Source organism: Clinocottus analis, unplaced genomic scaffold (assembly GCF_023055335.1).
Source record: "Clinocottus analis isolate CAN_PGR_092001 unplaced genomic scaffold, fCliAna1.0.p SCAF_16, whole genome shotgun sequence".
Classification (NCBI taxonomy): Eukaryota; Metazoa; Chordata; class Actinopteri; order Perciformes; family Cottidae; genus Clinocottus; species Clinocottus analis.
This window is the reverse complement of record NW_027175887.1, coordinates 8669319-8682605: the sequence shown is the minus strand read 5'-3', so window position 1 is coordinate 8682605 and position 13287 is coordinate 8669319. Positions and strand designations below refer to the sequence as shown.

General features: G+C 44.0%; 1 protein-coding gene across 1 annotated transcript; it reads left to right on the top strand.

The window, feature by feature from the left end:
• Window positions 1–730: 730 nt before the first annotated feature.
• LOC137786160 (cdc42 effector protein 4-like) lies at window positions 731–13026 on the top strand. The gene is made up of 2 exons (XM_068577820.1): window positions 731–994; window positions 10027–13026. The coding sequence occupies exon 2, from the start codon at window positions 10137–10139 to the stop codon at window positions 11181–11183; it is 1047 nt and encodes a 348-aa protein (XP_068433921.1). The 5' UTR covers window positions 731–994; window positions 10027–10136; the 3' UTR covers window positions 11184–13026.
• The last annotated feature ends 261 nt before the right edge of the window (window positions 13027–13287 follow it).

Sequence of the window (13287 nt, the reverse complement as noted above, 5' to 3'; positions counted from 1 at the left end):
GCATGCACCTTCTCAAAAATGCTTTGTCGGGCACTCTCCGACTTCCTCTGTGTCCTCTGTTCTCACAGAGGATGACGCTGCGCTTTACCCCCTCTCAGTGACACACTTTATTTTATAAATATCACATAGACAAAGTGAAGAAGTACACAATACTTTGATTGAAAGTATAACATTGTTATGTTTTCTTGACTGGTGGTTTATGTTTTTGTTGTTTTTGTTTTACTATTTTTTAGCCTACATTTGATTTAAAAGTGATATATTCAAAACAAACATCCTTTAAAAAATCTTTTAAAATGTATTATTTAATAAATGTAATAATATAATGTAATAAAAATGTAAGTGTAAGTTCATAATCTAAACTGTCTGTTTTCTATATTATATCAGAAACTGATGGCACAGTCCTGTGTACTGCATTATATATTTTCAACCAACAATCCAACTTTGAACTGGTCACAGTTTCACAGAGGGTTCACCACTGAAACATGTTTGAGAACTACTGTATCACCCCAACTGGCATATTATGGGGAAGTGGTGATAAAGTTTAACATTTTTTATTACTTGTTTTTTTTTAAGCTTTTTAATAAGGTGTCGTTAGTGTTCATGGCGCAGACCCCTCCTTTAACTTTGATGGAAGAGGCTGTCCGCCTGAGGGGCCCCATGCTGGCAGCCTGTGTCTTTAAGGGGCCATGTAAAGAGGGCGTGGTCAAACACGCTACCCAGCAGGCAGGAGGCGTCGTAGTGAGTTATTGCGCTCACGAGCAGCAGCACACCTTCTGTGGATGCGCTGACAGCATGAGTAACATTTTTTTATAAATAATAAAAAGAGAAGGGAGAAAAAAAAGGAGAACGATCAGTCTGTCTCGTCGTTTGGATTTCCTGCGCGTTTGATCTCGTCGCTTCCCGTCTCCGTTCGTTTGATGAACGCGCCCCCATTGTCAACCTGCTGGGGGCCTAAAAGTGCAGCAGCACCCGGCTTTATGAATGGGGATGCTCGGTAAGTGCTTGCGCTTCAGTGTTTGTACGTTGCACTTAAACTCCAACCACACGTAAATGCACCTTTTGGTGTTCGTTTACACAGCTCAAATATGCATTGAACAGATCCTGCTTTACGCCGCGGTTCAGCAGAGCGCATCATGCACACGGAAGCTGACGCTTTGTGGTCAGCTACTTATTGTTCTCCTGCCAGTGACCCACCCAGAATCACCGCCTGGCTGCAGCGTGAGAGGATGACTGGACTGATCAATGCCAGCGTGCTGTCAAATGGACTCGTATGGCAGGACGTGGTTTACTCTCTGAAATGTTAAATTGTGGTGTCGCGACAATTGAGCTGATTTGTGTGCAGCTACTCTGCAATTACTAATATCGTCATAAGCTTATTTGGGTGCGTTTGTAGCAAGATTTCTCAGTTGTACTCAACCAAAGAAACACTCTGCCAGGCCTCGTATCAGGAAATGTGTTCAGCTTCAAAATAATACAAATTAGGCCAATAATGTGTCTGATGATCACAGTGTGCTTTTGTAGTATTGAGATATTATTATGTGTATCCCCATATGCATGCTTTACTCAATACTATTGCCTTTTCAAACATCTGTCAAGAGTGAGTGAAATTGGGACACACTGACTGCATTTGTGGCTCTAGGTTTACAAGACCTGATGACCAGGAAGCAAAAAGATCACACATTGCAAACTTTCTGCCCCGTTGTAACTTTCTGCTCTTGTCCTGTTTGTGAAGTTGGTTACCTTCTCTCCTTGAGCCCGTCGGTCTACTTGGCAGAGCTGGTCAGTGTGCTCGGATTAGCTCATTGAACTCATTGAACTCCCATCTGTAGGCCTTCACGACATCATCGCCACCCTGATAAGAAGTCCTCTGCAATTGTTTGAGGAGATAATGTTATCAGATGGCGTTGCTTGTGAGGCACATTGGGTGGCTTTCTTTGTTTTCCCGGGTTTAAATGTGACATTTGACCTGCCTCATGCAAAACATGCAGAGGGCTTTCTGAGATGGCAAATTGTTCTTCCCAGACACTGTGATGGATTTAGATTGATGACACGGCAAACAAGCGAGCCTCATCGCCAAGCTTTCTGTGTCACAGGCTTAAGCCTGTTTACTTTCCCCCCCAGAAGTGCCTCTGAAATGCTTTTCCAGACAGGCGACACTCTCAACCGGCCTGCACAGGTTCAGCTCCCTCTACTTTCCTGTTTCTGAAATTACAAAGCATCTAATTGCCTGCGGGGAACATGTGTTTAGTGCCTGAAGGTGAAAGTTATCCTTCCTCCGTGTGGTGTTGGACACTGTGCCAGCCACTCAGTTAGCAGAGACGGCATTCGCTGGCGAACCGCCCAGGAAACACAACCTGCTCAGAATTTAGGTTACGGCACCTCAAGCTCCTTCTGCGGCGGCGCTGAAGTGCAACTTTAGAGTGTTATTTGTGGCCAGTGAGTGTATGGTCCTGCACTCATGTTTGAACATGTCTGCAGTTTGTGTGCTCATTTGTGCCTGTGTGTGTGTGTGTGTGTGTGTGTGTGTGTGTGTGTGTCCTGTTCAACCCTTTCACATTCCAGGAAATGCCAATATAAACAGTTATTTTTTTTTCCCTGGTAGGCCTCTTTGGATGGTGACTGTAAACTGCTGCATTATTATAGAGAACATTACTATGTTTGAAGGATGTGTAGCATAAGTAACATGTTGGGCTGTCGTCACTTCTCTTACTACCACAGGCCCGACAGTGTTATACATCCCGGGTCAGTGGGGAATTTACAAGTATTTGAAAGTGTTAATTATCTCAGTACACAGTTTATGGTTTGCTAGTTTGACTTGTAATGTAAAGCAACAGCTCTTTTGTACCCTGCCACCTACTTTTTTTATAACCTTGTTGACCCAACATCAAATTCTAAGGGCGTCTCATATTTCAGTGTGTGAATGCTGTATTTGTTCCTGTGTCTTTTGTTTGGTGGCATTGTTTTCTGGTGTGATCCAGCATGCTTTGCAGTGTAGACTGGTAGGCTGGGCTTGGTATTATGAGGAAATGTTTTTTTCTTCTTTTTCTGTTTCCTTTTTGTACTATTGAGTGTTGTTGATATCAGCGCAGCAGTAGACAATGCCACTGCACAAATGCACAAAAGAAAACTTGTATTTGTTAACAACAAATTACATTTTTCTCTCTGACTGAATTCTTATTTGGTACATGATTTGTATTCAACCAAAACTGGTTGTTTGCTTTTTGGTTAGAACCCCTGCACAGTATACTTATTATCCACTCAAAATTTAAACTGTTGTCATTCACAAGTCGAGTAGTGTTTAGTATTTTCTAAAGAAGAATACAATCTTCGACAAAAACAACGCTCCACTGTTAAATAGCTACGTCTTTGGCTTCCCCCAGCTTGTGCAATTTCATGTTTGTTCTGACCCCTCGTAATTATAGCACTTTCCCACTTTAAAGCAAGATTCTCTGAATCCCATCATTTCGCTGCATTCTTTCAATGAAGTAGCACAGGTTTCCACTCGAGTGTTTAAAAAAATGCAGCCTCACTCCTCTGCAGCGCTTAACAGAGACACCTGGCCGGTCTGTGACAGTCTACCCCGGGGGAGACGATGGGGACACCCGGGCCCGAGGCTAAGCTGTCATCAGCTGTGACTCAGCGGTCTGCTGTGGAGAAGATCTGGTTGTGTCCAGCCTCTAAAATGAATGTCGTTGAACCTTCGGCACTTCATGTCCTGATACATGTTCTATATTGTTGTTGAACACACAGTCCCAGCATGGGCCCCTCAGCTCTGTCGGTTATTAAAACTATCGGTTGATGGAGATATGAGCTGTGTTTGTTTGCTTAGCCCATCGGTAATACAGCATGATGGAAGACATGGAGGCCTTGTTTATATTACGAGTTTTCAGGAAGGGCAGACTGAGTAGATTTCCGGAGAGATGGGAGGCTTTGCTGCCTCATTTTCTCCCTGCCCTTCCTGTGGACGTACCCCTTAACACGCAAACAGGACTCTGTGAAACCCGTCCATCATGTCTCGCTGTGCCAGATTTGATCTGCGCTTTTGAGAAACAGTGGGCTAATTGCTGTGTTGAGGTTACTTGTGTCGGTCACTTAGCTTAGTGGTAATTTGTAAGATTCATGCACAGTTTAGGGGCACACAGACGTGTTTTTTTTGTGGAGGCGGGTGCCGGTATTAATGACCTGGAGCTGGTCGTTGACCTTGCAGATCCAGCTGGACGAGAAGGAAAAATCCGGGAAGGGCTTTAGGCATGTTTCATTCATTACCAAAGTAATGTGAAGTGGTCATTGCTGATACATTCAAAGTACACACAAGTACTCTTGTGTTGATAACGCTAATGTGAACCTCTTTTTCTCCTCATTCTCTCTTCATGGGGAGATACTCAAAATGCTCAAGTGGTGCCAATGTGGGTCCGTTTGTATTAGATGCCATGCCAGTACTCAGATAACGCTGATGTTGAGGAATGCCGGCTGCAAGTTCAGTGGCATGTTTGTTTGTAACTTGTATTCCATTCAGAGACAATGGCACAGAGCTGGAATAGACAATGTTGTTTGTGTATAAAAGGCATGAAGATCTGTGGAAAATGATTTGTAGCGGTCTTGTTTAACCCACGAAACACTTTTCATTCTCGAATGCGTTGAAGTGGAGTACGACATTCTTGTCTGCCATCCACTGTTTGTGTCTGTAATACAAGCTGTCAGCTTCACGGAGGACGGGGAGAAGGAAGTGGGGCGTCTTGTCTGGCGGCTGTGTCGGCTGCAAATGTAAAAGAGACGAGTCATCTCCTCCCGGGTAACAGAGGTCAACTGCTACATGTGGAGGTGACGCGCTGCAGGCCTGGTCTCTGTCAGGAACCCTGTCATTGGTTGTCGGGGTTCATTTGAAAGTATCTCTGTTCTGTCCGCGTCCTCGTCCCTCGCTCATCTGACCTATGCGTGTCGCTAAAATTGCTTTCCCACTGGACAAATAACTCAAATAAATACATGTTTTACTGTTTAGTAATTAACTGCTTTAGGTGCCGGTCGGCATCTGTGACGTTGAATTTGACACACCAGGAAAAAAAAGACATATTTGCAATTTGAAATTAGTCTATCGCTCCATATTTGATGGGGAACGGGTATAATATAGATGTTTATAGTTGGCCCATTGATAATGCTTCAGCTTTGTTTGTATAGATTAACAGCCTGGATACTAATCATGTACCAGTAAACTGAATGTTATTCTTTAACACTGCTGAGTTTGTTCTCCGAGCCCAATCTTCTTACCTCAAATATTCCACCCGCTGATCAAAGGATAGCGACAGATTTAGTACTCATTGATATGAATGCCAATTCAAAAACTCTGCAGGCACTATTTTTGAGGAGGGAAGCGCTAAAAATCTGTTGTGCTTTGATCCTTACCGAGCAGAATGTCCTGCCGGGAGAGGTGTGACATTAGCATAACAGACCGCCTCACACCAGCTTGCCAGGTATGAGTGGGGACGGCAAAAACACTGATATGCGAGTTTTTTTGCCGTCTGTGCTTGAAAAAAACACACAGGCCGGCTTTTTTTCTTCTTATCTTCTCCTTCCTGTCCTCACAGGCCTTATTTTTTTTGGGGAGGATGTATTAATGTTGAGGTGTTTCAGTTTGAGGTGTTTTTATGATGAAGAACGCTTTTCTCATTTTGGTCTTCCAGATTTGAATATATTTCTATGTCGAGCTGCAACTACAACATCATTAATTATCTGTCATTCATGTTCTCCTGTCAAACACTTAACAACACATTTTACATCCAAACCAACAAAACACGCCTCCTCCATCTTGTTTTGGCCAATACAGACAAGAAATCCCCCAAATATTCCATTTAAAACTCTTCACATTGGACAAACTCACATTTGGCATTTTTGTTTGACAAACAAGGATGAACCTATAATCCCAAAAATGTCAAAAGTTGTTTCAGCTTCAGTGCTACTAAATAGTTGGCCACAAGAGTCCAATGTGGGTGTCGATGCGATCTGTTCGTTATCAAGGCCAGGCATTCTCCATCCTTTTTTAGCATTTCATAGGAACAGATTTGGGGTTTGCTTTGCTCTTTAGACCACAGATGATTCACAATTTGATCCAAATGAGCCTGCGGCCTTCTTGTGTTACTGTAAGTGCCGGGTGGTGAGGGGCATGGAGAATGGGCGGTATGGCAGGAGGGAGCTAAAGATGCCCTGTAGGTCGACAACTTGATCCGAATCAAAACACCACAAGCGCATAGACTAAGTGCAATAAAATGGTCCATTTACTACTAAATCGGGCTCTTATGCAAGTGGGAGGGCTTTATTTGTGATTTTTCATTCGAGCAGTGTGTTTGCTCTCATTGCTCAGAGGGCAGCATTAGTGTGTATCTGTTGTTCCTGTCTGTGTGATTGAGAGATAATGTGATTTCCACTGTTTGTCCTCGGGCTGCTTCTTTCCTCAATGAGACATTCAGCCGCACTAACTGAGTTGCATGGCAGATACCTATCTTTGAGAGGCCATTTGTCTGCTTGATTATTGGAACATGTGTATGTGTGTGCTAGCCCTATAACTGTTGCCCTTTTAAACATATGGCAGAAAAAAATGAGAATTCTTACCAACAAATGGGGCATTTGCATGTGGTTTGGATCGTCAGAGGGATTTTACTGCATTTTCAGATGTCAGTAGGACGGAAAAGTAGCTACTTTTTCACACATATTTGGGTGCATGTGGCCTCCAATCCCCCAAATGCCGTTTCACCCCGAGGTCATGGGGTTGTCCATCCAGGTCAGTGACTTCCAATGAGCCAGACATAAAGCCTCCACCACTGCATTAGCCACCCTCTCCCAGACAGCAAAGTACACACTGGACTGATGAAGCACAAGTAAGACTCCGCAATACTCAATTAGGGAAATGGTCCATTAGTCACATTTGAGTGTGTGTCTGAGTGATCTCTTGTGTACTGAGTGTTGACTGGCCTTTTGTGAGAGGATTGACGACGCTGTAAAAACTCACATTTGACAATTTATTTGGGTCGGGTCTTGTTTCACGCTTATAAATTCAGATTTGTCTTCTCTTTTTTTCAGTTGCCTCAGCTTTAGAACCTAAATTGATGCATGTTAATGATACGGAGGCTTTTTGAGTCATCGCTTAAGCTCTTTCTTCACTTCCTGTGATGTAGCATCTCTTTACAGTGCTGAGAAATGGCTGTAGCGTTTCCGCTAAAATGTCAAATCCTCCTGGGTGAATATACTCAGGTTACAGACTGTTTTAGTCCTCTTTTTTATCACCCTGTTTCAGTAAAATAAAGATATTTCGGCTTTTCCCTCACAAGAACAGGGTGTGTATTTTCTTCCCACAAAGTAGTAGCTATAACCATATGATATTTTAGCAGCTTCAGAACCCTCCTTGGACCCAGGCTAGGTATTTATATTGATAATTGAGTTATGTGATCTATAAACAGAGCTAACATTACATTTCCCATGACATGAATACATTTGGGGGAAATGGGTTGGAATACCATCATTCGCCCAAACGGATGAGAGGAGTGAAGCAGCATTGGTGACGGTTTGGAAACTTTCCCAGTGTGCTCAAGTTTATCACAGTGGTACGTTTTACTCAGCAGTTGAGAAATACCACATTCACATCAACAGTGGTCGGTCATCTTCAAAACCATATGTCATTCAATGTGCTGAAGGTCAGTAGGGAGTCTGTGTGTGTGTCTGTGTGTGTGTGCACGCTTGAAACGGTTTCGGATTTCGCTGTCAAAATGAAAAGATGCAGATGCTCCTCATTTGCTCGTCTTGTCCGTTTCCGTCCCACATTCCCAGTTGGTTCTCTGCTGCGGACCTTGAGTGTTGTGAAAGTCTGTTTATAAAGTCAATCCCCTCGCTGTGACCCTGTCGTTCCCACGCTAACTGCTGCCTTCTCAGGCCCTCTTCCATTTTTTTCTTTTCTCTTTAAATTCACGTGCGCAGCTGCATTTGCATGCTTGCATGCACACTTACTCAAACATACACGGAGCTCTAAATATAGCAGGGCTGTGAATCAGGTTTGATTGAAGTGCTAAAGGCCTGTGCTGGATCGGGTTTAGATTTAGCTGATAAACAATCTGCCTGGTGGTCGTCTCTAACACATTTGTGTACCCGCGTTCCTGCAATGGGCACTGTCGAGCTTTTCAGTTTTATCCTGGCCTGGGGGGGTGAGATGTAGGAGTGGGAGGCGGGCTTTCTCCGTCTCCCCTTCATCCGCTGGTTGTTTTTCTTTGCATGATTATGCCACCCAGAAGCAACTCGTCAGAAGAAAAAAAAACTTTTTTTTTTGGCTGGGTGTAAATTATTTCCCTCATTATTTCCCCCCCAAAACAACAAATCAGAACTTGCAGCTTTAATAATAAACATGTTTCTGCGAAGAGAAAAAGAGTGTCCTCGTTTGTGTGTTTTGGCATGAAAGCGTTTGGAGTTCATGGAAAATTTTCACATCGTGTTCATGCCTCAGTCAAAGATTCTGCAGGCTCGTTTCTCTCAACATAGATACCGCTATTTCCTACAGCACCAGAACGTCTGTATATTTTGATATATCCTCATTTTTACTATTACCAAATATACACTACACGGATGGAGTGAATGACTGAAAACATAGCTGGCGTAACATTAAAAGGTGCATTGTCTCAGTTCTTGGTCGACACAGAAGGAGGCCATGTGTTCGATGCCTGTTTGAGCCTGTAGCCTCGACAGGAAACGTTTTAGCTTGCTCGCAGGAGGGTGTTTCTATGGAAACAAAAGCAGGTGAGGGCATTAACAGGAAGAAGAGAAGAGGCTCAGCTCGGGGGAATGGGGAGGAGACAGAAGAACGAGGTCAACGTGCAACAAAACAAACCAAAAAAAAGCATGAGACAGCCGAAATCTCCCTACGGCACTTTTACCAAAAGCAACTCAAACTTAAATTTATTTTGAAGCAGTGCCGGGGAGGAATCCAAAATCAAGGTTAAGTCGCTGACTTTTAGTGATCTTCCTGTGTTAGCATTGGCAAAACAAACAAAGAGGCACTAAGTGCAAGCCAGCGAGGTGCACAATGCAGACTGCGAGCTCAGCACTTTCTGCGGGCCTGCTTATGTGTAACCATAGAGCCTTTCCACCCACAAGTCACCGGTGCATGTGCGTCTGATGTCTGTCTGCAGAAACTGCTTGCATTTCATTTTTGCAGACCACCATGACAGTGCTCTTTTTATGTGTACTTTATATGCTGGCATGTATCGCTAATGAGACACCCGGCTCCCGTCCTCCAGTGCAGCACCTGCGGAAGCAGCCGTGACGAGCTGTCAGCCTGTGGTGAGGCTTCCGCTGTTTGGGCTGCATGTTTCAATAATGCAGAAACACCTTTTCTCTTCATTGTCAGTCACAAACCTCTTGGGGCTTAAACACGGTTGTCTAAGAAGAGGAAAAAAGATGGCTAGGGACTTGTTTGTGTTTCATATTTGCATATACGTGTGTCAAAAAGGTCTGAGGTGAGAGGGGTACTATTGCTTTTCTGTAATTGACTTTGTCTGTGATGGAAGATACACTTTTGGTCACATGCCGTGTACTCAAAGTTGAGCCTGGCATCAGAAAATCTTAGGCAACCTTGAACTGTCCTTCTCAGATTCAGGTTGGCTTGTGGTTAGTGCTCTCACTTATAAAGCAGTGAAAGCAGAATCCTGCAGTGTTCCCCATGTTTTTCTTCAGAGGTCATCTCACAGAGGTGCTGCTTATTATTACGGAAGCATAATTTGTAGCTTCAACCTTTGTAATTAGTGGCTCATTAAAGTCTTTTAGAAGTGTTGTTATTTGCTTGATGAATGAATATTCTGCACAGTGTAATGTGGATGTTGTGGAGTAAATATATCAGTAAATGTGTTTTTATGATTGTACGTCACATTTTAAAAAGATCTACTTATTTTATTTTCAAATTTAAATTGAGGGATTCATTTAAAAAAAAAAAAAAGAAATTACATTTGTATTTAAATTCTGTGTAACTTATTGTATTCTATTTTCATTTTTCAGGTTCTCAGACTGACTGTGATTGAGGCGCCTTAAATCATTCCAAGATCCTTTTTTTAACAAGGATTGTATTCAAGATTTGGACGTTCTTCGAGCAAAATATAACCGCCACCATGCCGATCCTAAAACAGCTGGTGTCTGGCTCCCAGACCAAGCGCCGCTCACGCATGGACCTGACCAGGGAGATGATCAGCGCTCCGCTCGGCGACTTTCGACACACCATGCACGTAGGCCGCAGTGGTGATGCGTTCGGGGACACCTCCTTTCTCAGCACGCGCTCGGGTGAGCCGCCTCCTGATTCCCATTTTTCCCCCCGCTCTCCTCGGCCCGGCCTCCTGTCTCGCACCTTCAGGAGCAGCAAACGCTCCCAGTCGGTGACCAGAGTAGACCAGCAGAGAGACACCCCTGCTGGGTCACCCACCTATGTGAAGAATGCCATGTCGCTACCCTTCCTTAATGATGAGGACAGAGGGGACTGTATTCTAGCAAAGAGTGTGTCCTCGAGTCCGATAAAGCAGCTCGGGGAGGTGGACGGGAGAGGCGCAAGTGCAGCTGCTCATTACCTGGAGCTGGAGGAGCGGAGCTTTGGCGAGCTAACCGAGCTTCCAGAGAGCTCCCACCACTACGGCGGTGGGATGAAGCATGCCGAGTCGGTAATGTCTTTTCATGTCGATCTGGGACCCTCCATGCTCGGGGAAATCCTGGACGTGATGCAAAAGGAGGATGACGATCTCGGCTACGAGGAGGGCAAGAGCAGCGAAGGCCATGCCAGCCCACCTCTGAGCACCCACGGCGAGGAAGAGGATAGCGTGGAGAGGGAAAAAGAGGAGGATGCAGAGGAGGAGGAAGAGGGTGAGGAAGAGGAAGACCCAGCAGAACTGCAGCAGCAGGTCTCTCTGCATGCAGCCAGCTCTGTAGATCTGGGGCCTGAGAATGGAACGCCCTACACCCCAGAGTACACTCCCGAGACTCGGCCCAAACATTTGCAGCATCTAGACAGCTGCTCCATGTCCAGCGCCGGCTCTGCTGCTCTGGATGAGAAGCCCAACAGCCAGACCTATGCAGGAGATACAGACAGCGCCACCTTCAGTGCCCCGCCAGAGGAGGAGAGCAACTTCTCCTCTTTCTTGGAAGATGAAGATGATGAGATCCACTTATGAGTCTCTGAAGTCTTCCAAAAAAAAATAAAAAATAGGACGGAGCTCTGGAAGGGGTTTCTGTGAAACTAGCAAGTCCTTTGACAGTGTGGATTTGCAATTGAAAAGAAATAAGACACTGTTGTCGGGTACTGTGGGAATAGGACTGTGAAGAAGACAGAGGACGCCTACTTTGTAGGTCTGCAAGGAAAGAGTGACTGCTCCTTTTGGAAGAGCCCAAACGCCATCTGTCAGAGAGCCTTACCCTCCTCTGTCTGTCAATCTGTCGCTCCCTTTTGAACATTGAGGGAACTGACATGGAAGAGCAGCCACTCGTTAGAAAGAAACTTTGAAGGAAAAACACTTTCCATAACTAAAGCTCGGCTCGCGCTTTGTCTCTCCGTCCTCTCACTTGATGCGTCACATGGCTTCTTAAATTTGGTTCGCCTCCCTTCTTGTTTTGCGTTCTGTTCTGTCTCTCTGGCCGTGGGACATCATGAGGCCTGAGCTGAACAGAAGGTCTCTATCGCTACAGGATTACTGGTGGGTATCTTGTAACAATAAAAGGGGGCTATGTTTGTCACTGGAGTGTGAAGCCCTGCCTTGAGCCCCTTTCATCTGAAAATCATATAGTACAGTGCCATAGATCTGTCAGTTTTGTCCCTTGTGTAACTCAGGGTCCTTGTGACGCTGCTCTAAAGCTGCCTTTCCCCGCTGTAACGCTGGACCACAAAGCCCAAAACCAAAATTATCCTCAGTTTTTCATTCAGTGTGTGTGCCACACAGGCTCAGCTAATCCAGGGCTGTAAAGCTAATGGCCTGCATTAACTAAAACGTCTGGCTTTGCTACAGAAAGCCAGAGATGTGACGAGTGGTGTGTGACTCACTGGGGAGAGACTGTACACTGTGTTTATTCTCTCTTTTCAAATGAATATTTTTTTTTTCCCCCACCCCAAAATCTTAATAATAATGCTGTTGTTCCAGATTTCTGATAACTGACATTGATTGGCTATCTTCCACATGCTAATCTGTGATTTCAAGTTGAAACGGAAAAGAGTTTGATAACCACTTCCTTCCTTGTTTCTGTACGTCTGAGCAGCTGCAGTGGTGCAACTGAACTGAAAGATGGCGACCGTCTTTCGTCCAGCGGCTGCCTTTTATGTATAAAGAAGTTTCCACTACTGTGTGAGAAGGGCTTTAGGGTATTTATTGTGGAACATCAGCAGAAACAATTAAGCCAGGCACTAATTTGGTGGTTAATACCTGTTAATGTTAATTTTTATCTTAAAAAAAAAGTCTTGTTTATGTTAAGTCTGTTTATAGAGTAGATGAAAAGGAAAGACAGGCCAGCAATAGATGCAAGAGCATTAAAACAGGTTGCTATTTTTAAGTTGCATTGTCATTGCAGCTTGACTGTATCTCTTGCATCATTAAAAGCTGCGGCCAGAAGTATCGAGGCTCAGTAGCGCTGATTGATTTTACTGCCTTAACTGAAACTGACAGATGTGCCAAAATCCTAATTTTCTTGCCAAAAAAAATTCAACTTGTGAAGCTGACTTTTGGGAGAGCCTGTCAAATCTGTTCGGCGCTGACTTCTCTGTATGGGTTTCACTTTTGAGTTTAAGTTTTTACGGCTGAGTTTGAACTTGTAATAAAGATGTGTTCTAAAAAAAGAAAATGTGCATAACTGGATATTTATATTCCCAATCACTCAAACACTAGATAATGTATTCAGGTAATTTCTAGGGTTAAAAGTTTGTGTTATCGTTGTGGCCCTTTCTGTATAATGTTGTATATTACGTCTTACTTCTTTACTGTTACTTTTTTCTGTATTATTCAAAATAACCTATATTTTTCAATAAAAGGAATCCTGAACATATTTACTGCTTCATATTTAATACAGCTTGGAGAATGCAATACAAGTGCTTATCAATCAGCAACATTAACAATGGAATTCCTAGACTGCGTCTCGGTTTCCTGCCACTATTCTTTGGCTCGCCCAGAAGAGGAAGGAAGGAAGCAATTGAGTCCTCGTTGGATGTGTCTCTTTAAGTATTATACAAGCCGAGAATGCTGTGATGACTCATGAGTTAGTGTGTGTGTGTGTGTGTGTGTGTGTGTGTGTGTG

Coding starts and splice junctions, on each gene's coding strand:
- LOC137786160 (XM_068577820.1), top strand. CDS start 10,137: ATGCCGATCCTAAAACAGCTGGTGTCTGGCTCCCAGACCAAGCGCCGC.